Source organism: Macrosteles quadrilineatus, unplaced genomic scaffold (assembly GCF_028750875.1).
Source record: "Macrosteles quadrilineatus isolate MER2022 unplaced genomic scaffold, UCM_ALF_1.0 Scaffold_1__1_contigs__length_201487025, whole genome shotgun sequence".
In the NCBI taxonomy this organism is placed as follows: Eukaryota; Metazoa; Arthropoda; class Insecta; order Hemiptera; family Cicadellidae; genus Macrosteles; species Macrosteles quadrilineatus.
Window position 1 is genome coordinate 58,651,067 of NW_026542594.1, and position 14,496 is coordinate 58,665,562.

A 14,496-nucleotide genomic window follows, 5' to 3' on the forward strand; every position below is an offset into this window, starting at 1 on the left:
TAATTCCTCTCCTTGGTGATGTTCTATGACTTTCCTATATTTCCATAGTTTGCAAATCGGCTCTTTCAACGATTACTAAGAAATGCAGCGCACTGATAATTCAGTTTTCTTTTTAGTATATCAAATCATCCAGGCTCTCTCGCTTTTTCCCATTGCAATATTTACGCCAACCCAAATTCAAATAGTAAATATTCCATTTCAACCAAGTCAGTAAAGGTTTGAAGCAAACTGATTAGCAAACTTATTGACTGTTTACAATTAACATTTGTTCTTCTTCTCACTTTAAATTTCTGACAACATAACAATGACTGTTTCCCATGTTTATCTTATGGAGAAATACGAAACTTTAAAGGGCCCCAGGGCCTCACTCTCTAATTATTTCCCTAAAAAGAAAGTTTCCTGCACAACTTCACGTTACGCTCTTTCCAACGACACCAAAAACATGTCAATCGGTTCAGAATTGTCACAAAAACCTGTTTGTGTATTAAATAAGTACTAGTGCACCTGTTGCTCCGAATTGCAAGTATTACTGGCGTTATTTCAAAACGAATAATACAAATTATTTGTCTGTTTCAGTAAACAAAGTCTTTTCGCCATAAGAAATACATTGGGATTTTGATGGCCTGTGGGGCAAAGCCCGAGGACTTTTATTACTGTACAGGAATTGGTGAAAGGGGCGCATACACAAAAAATGCTTTATTTTGACACGTCGTTTGTAAAAATCCGTTTATTATTAACGGAGGAGTAGTGTTTCGTAGAAATCGCCTTCACCTATTATAAAGGATATTTCAGTAAATATCTTAGATGACCCATTTACTTTGGTTACTGCAAGTAGACATTCCATTTATGTGAACCAAATTTCCGGTACCATTGACTATGGATACTGCAAATAGATTTCTCATTTAAGTGAAACAGATATACCATTGACTTTAGATACAGCAAGTATAGATCTCATATGCGAGGAACAGATGAGGTGTTGACTTTGGATACTGCAAGTTCACATCCCATTTATGTGAAACAGATATACCATTGACTTTAGATACAGCAAGTATAGATCTCATATGCGAGGAACAGATGAGGTGTTGACTTTGGATACTGCAAGTTCACATCCCATTTATGTGAAGCAGATATACCCAATTGATTTTGGATACTGTAAGGAGACATCTCATTTACGTGAACTAGAGTTAGCATTGACTTATGATACTGCAAGTATACATCCCATTTACGTTAACCAGATGTAGTATTGACCTTGGAAAAGTATCGGATAAATATGCTGGCTTTGGCTAGCTGCGATTAATATTGAAAGCAGACAACTGCATTGTACACCTAGTTACAATTTTACTCTGAAGTTTACATGCATACAAACTCTAGTCCTACGTAACTAATACAGTCATAGTTACAATGTATCGATGGTGTAACTTATTATTGTAACAATAGCTTGTTTATTCTAGTTAATTAAACACGAATTATGCCAACATAAGGTTCATTCTATTGCTAAAAGTGAAACGATCAATTATCATGGTTGGCAGTGCAGTGGGTAGTGGCGAAGGAAACACGTGGTCCTGCTAATGGTCATTATATCGTTGCAAGGGCTCATCCTCTGATTGTCGTATCCGCCGTTCTACTCTATCTGGCGCCTGATCCTACATTACAGCCATTTGGCTTTTGTTTGCTTGTTAAATGTTTCATTGGACATTTTTATTTTATCATCTGAAAGGCATCGTTTTACTTTCTCCCCCTATATATAGTATATGGAGAAATAATTGTTTTCGTCAAAATTTTCGAGTTTGAGTTTTGAGTGGATATATCCGTTTTGGGTCTCCCTGGGTTTTGGGTAAACCAAAAAAGTTATTTTTGAATTGATACCTGATCGTGTGTGTGTCTGTCTGTCTGTATGTGTGAATGTGTACAGAGTTACAGACCACACCTGTGGTCCGATTTTGATGAAATTTGATATGTAGGTCCATAGTATATCCGGGAGTTTTTTTAATTTTTTTATTTTTAATGGTGATTTCCCATAAAATAACAAAAAAATCGAATCTTCTCGAAAATTTCTTAAACGATTTTCATAATAATTTAGTATGTTGTAGTCCTTTGAATTCTGAACAAAATTGTAGAACTCCCATTCCTGTAAAAAGTAACTATGGTATTTTCCCATAAAAAACCCATGAAATAACAAAATATAGGATTTTTGAAAATAAACCGATTTGGTGGATGTTTATAGTTTTTGAAAACATTTGGTAATTGGTTTCTAATCCATGGGATCTCCAGGTGTTATTTCATTTTTTGAAAATTAAATTTAAATTTAAATTAAATTTTTAATTTTTACTTGTGATTTTCCTATGAATATCTATTATAATAATGAAAAATCAGATTTTTCAAAAACAGTTTTTGATTTTGATAAAAATGAAGCCTAGTATGTTACGGTCCTCTTTAACTCTAAACAAAATGGTAAAATCCCTAGCTGTAAACATTAAGGTCAAAAGTTGTTGCAATTTTTGTGATTATTCCTATTTATAAAATATCATTATGGGTATGTTTAGGGTATTATGGGTATACACCCCTAAGGGAGTATGCTTAATCTAAGGTAAAATACTGTAAAAAAATGGCCCCGGTACAATTATTATTACTAGGTAAACCCTAATACATTTTATTCAACCTAAACAAACAATTTTTTTTAGCCTATATGATGTTAATGATGTTAATTACTTCATATATCTAAAACACAATGGAAAACCAAATGAAAGCTGCATGGATGGATTATTTCATTGTATTCGGCTATATGCTCACTCAGGTAGTGACAGCCAGTGCTATATGCTATTTGCTCAGATAGTGACAAGCCAGTGCTATATGCTATATGGTCAGATAGTGATAGTGACAAGCTAGTGCTATATGCTATATGCTCAGATAGTGACAAGCTAGTGCTATATGCTATATGCTCAGATAGTGACAAGCCAGTGCTATATGCTATATGGTCAGATAGTGACAAGCTAGTGCTATATGCTATATGCTCAGATATAGTGACAAGCTAGTGCTATATGCTATATGCTCAGATAGTGACAAGCCAGTGCTATATGCTGTATGCTCAGATAGTGACAAGCCAGTGCTATATGCTATATGCTCAGATATAGTGACAAGCTAGTGCTATATGCTATATGCTCAGATAGTGACAAGCTAGTGCTATATGCTATATGCTCAGATAGTGACAAGCCAGTGCTATATGCTATATGGTCAGATAGTGACAAGCTAGTGCTATATGCTATATGCTCAGATATAGTGACAAGCTAGTGCTATATGCTATATGCTCAGATAGTGACAAGCCAGTGCTATATGCTATATGCTCAGATAGTGACAAGCTAGTGCTATATGCTATATGCTCAGATAGTGACAAGCCAGTGCTATATGCTATATGCTCAGATAGTGACAAGCCAGTGCTATATGCTATATGGTCAGATAGTGACAAGCCAGTGCTATATGCTATATGCTCAGATAGTGACAAGCCAGTGCTATATGCTATGGTCAGATAGTGACAAGCTAGTGCTATATGCTATATGCTCAGATAGTGACAAGCTAGTGCTATATGCTATATGCTCAGATAGTGACAAGCTAGTGCTATATGCTATATGCTCAGATAGTGACAAGCCAGTGCTATATGCTATATGGTCAGATAGTGATAGTGACAAGCTAGTGCTATATGCTATATGGTCAGATAGTGACAAGCCAGTGCTATATGCTATATGCTCAGATAGTGACAAGCCAGTGCTATATGCTATGGTCAGATAGTGACAAGCTAGTGCTATATGCTATATGCTCAGATAGTGACAAGCTAGTGCTATATGCTATATGGTCAGATAGTGATAGTGACAAGCTAGTGCTATATGCTATATGGTCGGATAGTGATAGTGTCAAGCTAGTGCTATATGCTATATGGTCAGATAGTGATAGTGACAAGCTAGTGCTATATGCTATATGCTCAGATGGTGACAAGCTAGTGCTATATGCTATATGGTCAGATAGTGATAGTGACAAGCTAGTGCTATATGCTATATGGTCAGATAGTGATAGTGACAAGCTAGTGCTATATGCTATATGCTCAGATGGTGACAAGCTAGTGCTATATGCTATATGCTCAGATAGTGACAAGCCAGTGCTATATGCTATATGGTCAGATAGTGACAAGCTAGTGCTATATGCTCAGATAGTGACAAGCTAGTGCTATATGCTATATGGTCAGATTGCTACTTCACTGCTAGTGTAGTGTGAGAAACTAACAATATCATTCTGCACATTGTGGTCAGAGACAGTCAGTGCTGCCTGTCAAGAGTGAGCTAAAACTTCCTCTTTTATCATATTTTAAGACAGAGACTCAGAAGCAATTTCAACCTAATCTTCTTTATAGTAAACTTTGTATTCTGTGTCACTGTGTCTTGAAAAGAATTACAGTATGATAAAAAATTAATGTAAATCAACTACCCTGTCTATTGAGTTAACTTCCTTTGACTATTGATACAACAAGAGACATTCCATCCCCATGTTAAATTTGTCAGCAGCTGATGTTTAATCAAAATTGTCGTAGTTGATGTGTACCACCGACAGATTATTGTGCTATTGTCTAGTTGATGTGTACAGTACCACCACAGGCTGATCTAAAGTTAGTTAATTCTGTCAAATACTCAAACATCTTTTACTAGGCAAAACTTATGGAATTACTTATTCTGAGCTGTAGCAAGAATTATGACCCATCATTGGTCAGCAACAAAAAATAAGGTGTCAAATAGAATTTTAGACACTAGCACATTATGTGCACATTAAGTGTGACAGCAGGTCCATATAGATGGGATATCTATTTCAGTATTCAGTAGTCAATGCCCGCACTCTCGAGCAACTAGCAAGCCTAATATTGGGAATAGATAATAAATTCACCTGCAGCTCTGGGTATACCTGAGGTGTGTTTTTAGTTTAACAATGCTGTGCTGTCCTTTGTTAAAAACACACAGCTTGCATGTTATCACCTACAGCAGCAGTTTGCAAATAAGTATGGCATTTGATGCTCACTCCTACTTCAAACTGAGTGAAGTATAATGGCAAATTGCAACGATTTTGTCTGTTTTATTTACTTACAGTTAGTGCTTGTCTTTCCCATCATACAGTTCAAAGCAGGTAAAGATTTTTTTTATTATTGAGCTTTTGGAATAAAAACACTTAATGAACAAGTTGAATAAACACTTGATGGATACTTATTATTCCATCTTGACTTTGTTTGGAAGTTTACTTGTTAACTTACTAGTTTAGTTTTTAAAATGTAATGATAGTGTATATTGTAAATGTATGTTGTATATTGTAATGTTGAGGTTAAGTGGTAGAAAGGACTTGCTAGTTTTAACTTCGCCTCTTAAATAAAGACATTTTTCATTTCATTTCATTCATTTCATTTCATTTCATTTCATTCATTTCATTTCATTTCATTTCATTCATTTCATTTCATGATATGTACAGTAAAACTATTGGTATCTAATAGTTTATTAGGACAAATCTAATAATTTAGATTCATAGGAATCTATTAGGCACCCATTTTCAAAAGAACATTCATTTACATAATAGTTATATAAAAAAGTTTGTTTAAGCATAATCATAGATAAAACATACTCCCTGTCTATGGCATAATTCAATCCTATTTTTTATCTATTTGAAACAGATGTTTATTTATCTTACTAGCTGTAACCCGCGGGCTCCCAGACAGCACACTTTATCCCAGGGACATCCCATAGTAGTCCCATATGTCCTGAGAATGTCTCGGGATATGTGCGCTATCCTCAGGATATCCCGCAAAATCCCGGGACGAGTACGAAATCCACAGGATATCCTACAATATACCGTAATGTCCCGGGATTTGTAAGTTAACCTCAGGATATCCTGTAAAGTCCCGGGATATGTACGAATGCCATAGGATATCCCAGAATGTCCCATGACATCCCGGGACATGTACAAAATCCACTGGATATCCTGTAATGTCCCGTAATGTCCCGGTAACAAACTGAAGAAAAAAAATACTACCACTGATGAAATGTACAGTATATCTAAATTTAAATGTTCAACAAGGCCAATATATAATAATTTGTTTTTTTCACTAGTGCTTTCAGAAACTTGGTTTCCATCTTCAGGCTGTACTAGTACAAAAAGTAAATATTTACTTAATAAATTAATTTTAAACAAAGTTAAAACAGATGATTTAAAGGATATTGGAAAAATAAAAAAATAATATTAGAAAAATTAATCTTTTGAATTTTGGATATGTTACAGTGTTGTTCTTGATGTAATTATTTTCAGTAATTCCGAATTTATAATTGGGCCGTCTTCATTATTTAACAAATAATTTTGGTCTGTTTTTTTTCTAAAAATAAGATTCCCACGCATTAAGATGTTGAGGTTTTATAATTTATTTTAAAAGTTTAAGGTTTCCCAGATTGAAAATATGTCTTGTTAATACTATGGCTAGCAAGGGTTGACTTTACTTTACTGACATATTACTACCACTGAGTTCAGGAAAACTAGAGTTCTATCATAGTTGTGTGAAATGTGAATTTAATTCTAACTTTAAATTAATAAAACAACAAAAAACTAACTTTAATCATATAACAATCAATTATTACAGTGCTAATCTAATGGTGATTAAATAATCTATATTCAAATACCAGTATCCTCTCCAACTACCAGAAAAACAATTCAACTACTTGAGGTCTAAACAGATTAACAGAATCATATATAGCCTATACTGTAGTATCAAAAATATTTTAAGTATTGCGACTATTGCAACTGTCGGCTACTCTTTACCACTTGAAAACACCCATAATCAACAAGCGCAGATAGCTCAGGAGGTAAGGTAAGAGGCTCACAAGGCGAAGGTACCAGGTTCAAAACCCGTCTGGGCCAAAAACTTTTTTCTCGTTTTTTTCTTCAAAATTTGTGTTTATTAACTATTTAATCACTTTACTAAACTTATAATTAAGCTTTTCATACTAAATCTATATTATTTTGTGTTTTTTATGTTCAGGCCCAGACCACACTTTATCCCAGGGACATCCCATAGTAGTCCCATATGTCCTGAGAATGTCCTGAGGACTACCCTGGGATGACCTCGGATGTCCCACGGATATGCGTGTGAGCTTATCCGTAGGACATCCCCGGGCGGGGACATTAGGCATTCCTGTGGATATCCTGTGATATCCCAAGTTGACCATAGGACCACTATGGGATATCTTGCATATCCTGTCGCAATATCTGTGGGATGTCCTGAGGAGAAAGTGTGCTGTCTGGGGCTTTGCCCCGTTTAACTTCTTAATTTTCAAGATGATCTCGTTCGCATGGCTCAATCACGTCCTGGTTGAAGTTCGTTCGCTACGCTCACTCACCTTTGGGTTGGAGCTCGTTCGCTGCGCTCACTTGCCTTCAGGTTAGCTCGTTCACTACGCTAACTCGCCTCCAGGTTGAAGTTCGTTCGCTATGCTCACTCACCTTTTGGTTGCAAATTAGCTGTTGTCATAAATGTAAAAGAAATAATAGTGCTACACCCTGTTGGTAATCCTTGTAACTTTAATGCTATTGAACATCATAGAACAGAACCAACTTGTTTAATTGAAACAGCTGTTAAGATTCATTAATTCCATTTCTCATAAGGTTAACATGGGAAACTCCAGAGCCACTGGGGCGGAGCCGATTGGACGGATCACGAAATTGATGGTGTATAAACCTATTCCATGAAATTCTACACGTATGTACCAAGTTTCGTGGCAATCGGTTCAGCGGTGTCTGAGTTGATCACTGCCAAATATATATATACAAACATCCTCTTTTATACTTATAGATTATTTAGGAAGAAACAAGTATAAGAAAAAAACCCTTATCAATGTGGTTCTGATTTATACTCCGTTCACAAAATTTAGGCGGTTTTAGGGGAAGAAGAAATATACCCTCCACTTCGTCCTACCTTTAAAACAATAGCTCTACCTCTGAGGTTTGCCAAAACTTCAATCAGCTGCAACATATAAGCATCCAATACTCTAAAACAAGCGCGTGCGCTTATTTAAACAGCGTGCGGTTTTGATTCAATAATTAACTTATTTAATAAATGTTTTATTGAATCCGAGCAAAGCTCGGTCTAAGCGCCCAAGTACTTAACTAAAAAAAAGGAGAGGCGGCACTTCCCCTCAAACCGCCTCAATTTTGAGAACAGACTTCAATTGGAAATAGTGTGATAGTTTTTAATTTAAATTTCAGATATCCAGCCAGTATCGCTGCTTAATTTTTTATTTATATTACTTTAGCATTCTCATAAGTATCACTCATAGCTTGAAAAGTTTGCTGCCCTTATAAAAGAAATTCAGAGTGATTGATGACAACATGTGTATAGGTTATGCCAGTATCATACTAACTGTATATGTCTGTACCTAACTAATAGCATTCTATGTGTTTTCAGGCCACAGGTACGGGGACCTGCGTCGGAATGCTGGGACTATGGACCATCACAAATCTATTTTCAATCCCAGGAACCTGATCATCTGTGTCACCACATGCACCATAGCCATTGTCTGGGCAGTCATACTAGTGACAGTCTACTTCTACTTTGTGAGTAGCCTACGCCTACGTATTGTGTATTTAAACAATCGGTAGAACAGCCATGTAAAACTGAATAACACAGAAAAATAAATTATGATATAAATAACATAATGTAAATGTTTGAGATTTTATTCGTGTGTGGCAATAATGCTTGTTCTTTTCTTGGGACTTCAATATAAGCCAACAATACCATCGATTTCTGAACTAAAAAGACATTTTTTAAGTTCTAGCTGTTTTTGTACCGGTACCATAGACAAAAAGAATTAAATATAGACTGCCAGCCGTGCTGCGGTTACCATGGTTACCGGTACCATAGGTTCTGGCGCACACCGCTAGGAGTGCCATGTAGTTACATAGCGTGTACGCCGTAACTACATGGTGCTCCCATCGGTGTGCGCCAAAACATATGGTAACCGCAGCACAGCTGACGGTCTATATTTAATTCTTTTTGTATATGTCGGTACTTACTTTTAGCTTTTATGTAGCTCACAAACCCTTATTTCAAATCTTTTATAACTACTTGTACAACACAATGCTTGAAGCATTATTTTTTGTATTCTTAAGATAATTTCATTACACAGTTATGAAGGACCTTCTACCAAATCCTCAACGATTATGAGGCATCATCAAGTAATGTAAACAACATTGAGAAGCAGTGTAATGAGTAACTAACGACATTTACCTACAGTTTGGAGGACCATACACAACTGTCATTCACAATGTGACCGAGGTAGAAAGGGTGCAGATGGTACGCCAGGAGTTACTGCCCTGGTATCTCGGTGGTCCAGTGTTGCCTACAACTTGCCAAGATGACGACATTGTGCCTCTGTTTGGTATCACTCCACCCCTCACACAGCTTGACAGACTAAGGAGCCAGCTCATGTTTCTACCTCAGGGGGTAAGGCACCAAGTCCTGTTACAATTGTTATCAAAATACAGGGTGACAGTTCTGGAACCTTTTTTTCATTTTAAAACTACAATAGAAAAATACCAAGGTTCTGGTAATAGTAACGCACACATCTGCCCAATTACCAACCGGATAACTGGGAACGTTCCACAAGGATGAGTCGGACAAAATTCTTAAATAGCAGCATAGGTCGAGTTTGGTATAAAATAAAAGGTCTCCGTTAGTAAAATACAATGCTACAAATCCGTACTCAAACGGACAACCAAGTCAAAAATGGCAGCCGTTCCAAATATTTCTTTAATCTGCCAATTTTGTCTGACTCCTTGTAGACCATCCCCCAAAGGGGTTATCTGGTTGGTAATTGGGCAGATGTATGCGTTACTATCACCAGTAAGCAAGTGTGAACTTCGGCATTTTTTTCTATTGTGGCTAAAAAATTTAAAAAGAGGTCCCAGACCTTATTTGTCACTCTGTATAATCCGTGTGTTTATACAGGGATCAAATATTTAATAATATGTTCTGGCGTCCACTGCTAGGTGTGCCTTGTAGTTACGGTATACACCACTGCAGCGCAAGTGTGGTAGGCTAGTGCGGGTAGCAGACGGCGAGTAGCATTAATACATTTTTGACAATAATGGAACTTTCAACCCCATAAAATCTGTACAGTAGAGTCCCGCAAACTCGGCGTAATGTGGACTGGAAGGGTGCAGAGTTTGTGAAATGCCGGGTTATCGTGAACTAGGGTTAAAAATAAGAACAATACAATTTTTATTCCTTTTAGCTGCCTTATTTATTTATTTTAATATTACAAGTCAGTATTAAGTCATTAGATATATAGTACAACAAATCCTTGGTACGAGTTGCGAATGATTTGACTTGAGCCCATGTTTAACTCGGACTCAAAAAATCACTAATTTTCTGAGCCAGGTGATGGCCGAGTTATCCAGACTGCCGAGTTTTCGAGTGCCGAGTTTGCAGGACTCTACTGTATAACATTGTAATTCGTAATGTAAACAAAAACTGCGCTAATAAGTTTGATTAAAGGGTGGTTTAGATTGTCTATGCCTTTTAACAGCAACACAATACCAGAATAGACACATTTTTTTAGGTTTGCCCAAACAAAAATCCTAGCTATGAAAAATGTTGAGTGTTGTGACCTTGTACATGCTCTTACTATATTCTGATATTGGTTTTCATAGAACAGTGAGATGAAGATTGTCCTCTTCTGGTCAGATTGGTTACCTGCAGAAACTGATGAATATAAGGTAATTACGATTGATAGTTTCAGTATCTAACATGTCTCTATATCTATCCTTTCCTTAAATTCTTTGTCTTACAAATAATTTAATTTAATATATCAACAGTTATGCAATATCTTGCAGTCCTTTATCTTTATTTTTTAGCTAGCAGAGTACCCGAGTGTCGTTTGTACGGGGTTGGCATATAAGTATAAAATGCTTATTGCAGTTATACTTTGCGTTTGCAATGGGAGAGGACACGGTTTAAGAAAATTTGGTTCTTTTAATTTAGGGTATGCTATAATAGCACATCTACCATAGCCATTATGTTCTACCACTGCAAAAAAAGAAATGTCTCATTCTCATTGTATACCGTACCACCGTATCACAGCTTTTTGTTGCTAGTTGGTTCAAATTAGCTGTTGTCATAAATGCAAAAAAATTATAGTGCTGCACCCTGTTGGTAAACCTTATAACTGTTTAATGCTATTTAATATCATAGATCCAACTTGTGTAGTTGAAACAACTGACAAAATTTTTAATTCCTTTTAAATATGGATACTCATAAGGTTAACATGGGAAACTCCAGAGACAATGGGGCGGAGCCCAAAAGAATTTTTGAGATAAGAGAATGTCTATATATGTTAATCGGAAATGTGAGCTATCACCATGCCAATTTTCAGCCCAATCCGACTAGTAGCATTGACTTTATAAAAGCCAATGCTAAGTTAATGTTTGATTGAACTTCAAACAAACAAACAAACAAACAAACAAGCAAATAAACAAACACACAAACTTTTACATTTATAATATTAGTAAGATAAGAAAAGAAAAGATAAGATGATTAGGCAGTTAGTTAAACAGCAGTATTTAAACCAAAACACCCAATGGGTCTTAAAAATTTTATTTAAGATTAAATTATGGTCTATTATGTCAACCTAGCATTAATAGATTGGTGAAAATCTAAATCCAACAAAAATTTAGAGGAGAACTGAAGTTTGGCATTTACCTCTCACAATATTCAGGCCTGTTTTTGACCCTGCCAGCGCCCTAGACACAACAAACTAAACTAATAGTAGCGCCCCTTTGCAATATATATAACAAGAGGGTGTCCTACGACCGGGAAATCCAGGACGTGTGCGTGAGTTTTTTTTAACCAGGAATTAGGCGTGAATTTTGTATTTCTACCTGGAATTTTCAATTTACCGTGATCGCGAATGGCGACAGTAACGTTTCTGTGACCGCGGGAGACGATAATATGTCTACATAATACTTCTTTTTTGGATGATCAGAATTTTCCGCGATCGCAGAAGACGATAATGATATCTACAGAGCCGCGAGGTATGATCAGAATATAGCCGCGATCAGGGAAGACGATGATAATAACCGGGAGAAGAGATCAGAATTTTGCCTCATTCGCGGAAGACAATGATCTTCAAATGACCGCGAGAGACGATTACGATGTCTACACGGCCGCGAGGGGTTATCAGAAGTTTACCGTGGTAGCTTGCAATTACAACCTCCAAATTATTTGATTTCAATTTTTTTGGCGCCCCCAAAAAAACCAATTGCCTTGCGCCCTAGGCTTGTGCCTATTCGGTAAATCGGCCCTGACAATATTTAAGATTGGCCAGCAAAGGTGATCTCCAAGGTTTAATCCTACCTATGTTTTTCTTTAACTTTGGTTTCTGTGCGGCACCAATGGAAGATTCCATTACTCCACTAACAATCCAAACTAAATTAGATATAGCCTTATAGCCATTGGCTTTTTTAGGGGGCGCAAAAAAATTGGAAAATTAAATAAAATTGTGGCTGTATATGCATGCGATCGCAGTAAACTGATAATCCCTCGCGGCCGTGTAGACATCGTAACCGTCTCCCGCAATTACGGCAAGATGTTAATTATTTCCTGCGGTTCTATTCTGCCTATTTTCGGCAGACGTGTGGACATAATTATCTTCTTCCTTGATCGCGGCAATATATGAACACATCTCGCGGTCGTGAGGAGATTATCACCGTGTATCGGGAATGAGGCAAAATTCTAATCCTTTCCCAGGGTTTTTGTGGACATTATCATCGTCTTGTGTGATCACGGTAAGATTCTGATAACCCCTCAAAGCTATGAAGACATCATCAACTCCCTCGGTCGTGTGGCATTGTAATCCTCTCCCACCGTTGCAGCAAATGGTAATCATCTCCCGCGGTCGTTTGGAGATCATCATCATCTTTCGCGAATGAGGCAAATTCTGATCTTTCCCATGGTCGAGTGGACATTATCATCGTTTTACGATGATAAAATTCTGATCATCCCTTGCAGCCGTGTAATTATTGAAACTCTGGCGATCCTGTAGACATCGTAATAGTCTTCCATGGTCGTGTAGACATTATAATTGTCTCCCTCAGTCGTGAATACATCGTAATCGTGTCCCTCGGTCGTGAAGACATCATAATAGTCTCTCATGGTGGTGTAGACATCATAATCGTCTCCCTCGGTCGTAAATACATAGTAATCGTCTCCCTAGGTTGTGAAGTCATCGTAATCGTCTCCCGCTGTTGTGAAGACATCGCAATCGTCTCCCACTGTCGGAAAGACATCGTAATCGTCTCCCGCTGTCGTGAAGACATCGCAATCGTCTCCCGAGGTTGTGAAGACATCTTAATCGTCTACCGCGATTACGGCAAAATAAAATATCCCACAGTAATGTGGAGATCATTATCGTCTCCGGAAAAATTCTGACTGTTTCCCGCGGTTGTGTGGACATTATCATCGTCTTCTGTGATAGCGGCAATATTCTGATCATCCTTTGCGGCTCTGTAGATCTCATTATCGTATTGCGCAATCGCAGTAAAATCATGATCATATCCCGCAGTCGTTTAAACAGTATCATTGTCTCATGCGATCGTGGAGACATATTATCGTCTCCCGTGGTCACGAAAACGTCACTGTCGTTATGCGCCATCGCGGTAAATTGACAATTCCAGGTAGAAATACAAAATTCAGGTATAATCCCCGGTTCAAAAAATTCACACATAATTCCCGGATTTCCCGGTTGGTGGTCACCCTGTTATATATATTGCAAAGGGGCGCTACTATTGTTGGGCCTAGGGCGCTGACATAGTCAAAAACGGGCCTGGATATAGCTTATCACAATTAATAAAACTCATTTATATTAAGATCAAGGCTGGTTAAACTGATTACATTTCTACATTGTTTTAATATAGAAAACCAGGTGAAACCCGTCAAAATCAATAGTTGCTTTAAAGGCTTACGACAATTCTTCAAACTGCGACAAAAAGAGTGAAATTTTAAAAAAATTTGAGCATTTAGCATTGTTTAATGAGCATTGTTAAATAGGTGTAGAAACAATAATGACTATTGTGTTTCAAAATATGGTTGATCATTCAATGAATAACATATTTCTTATACCGTCCATGATAGGAGTTATTGTTCCTATGTTAACTGGTTTATCTTCTTTTTGATGAATATAATATAAAGAATGCTTTTGGAAGAATCTTTAAATAGTATTAAAATCGTATTGGTGGGTCTTTTGTGGTACACACTTCTGCGATTCCATCAGTGTTATGGAGAATAAATCTGTGCTTTTTTTTTTTTTTTTAAATATCTGTTTGTTGAGAAGAAACGTTCTTACTTCAAAGGGAGGCCCACCTTAAAGCTGTGTAAGTTTTATTTTACCTTCGTCACGTTGGACATCATACCGTACTTCTGTGCCAATGAAT

General features: G+C 36.9%; 1 protein-coding gene across 1 annotated transcript in view; it reads left to right on the forward strand.

The window, feature by feature from the left end:
- LOC128983214 (glycoprotein 3-alpha-L-fucosyltransferase A-like) overlaps positions 1–14,496 on the forward strand; it is a 60,341-nt gene that overhangs the window by 20,485 nt on the left and 25,360 nt on the right. The window contains exons 2-4 of the mRNA XM_054402426.1: positions 8,474–8,622; positions 9,302–9,511; positions 10,720–10,785. Coding sequence (XP_054258401.1) covers positions 8,512–8,622; positions 9,302–9,511; positions 10,720–10,785 — 387 coding nt within the window. The 5' untranslated portion in view covers positions 8,474–8,511. The remainder of the gene's footprint in view (positions 1–8,473; positions 8,623–9,301; positions 9,512–10,719; positions 10,786–14,496) is intronic.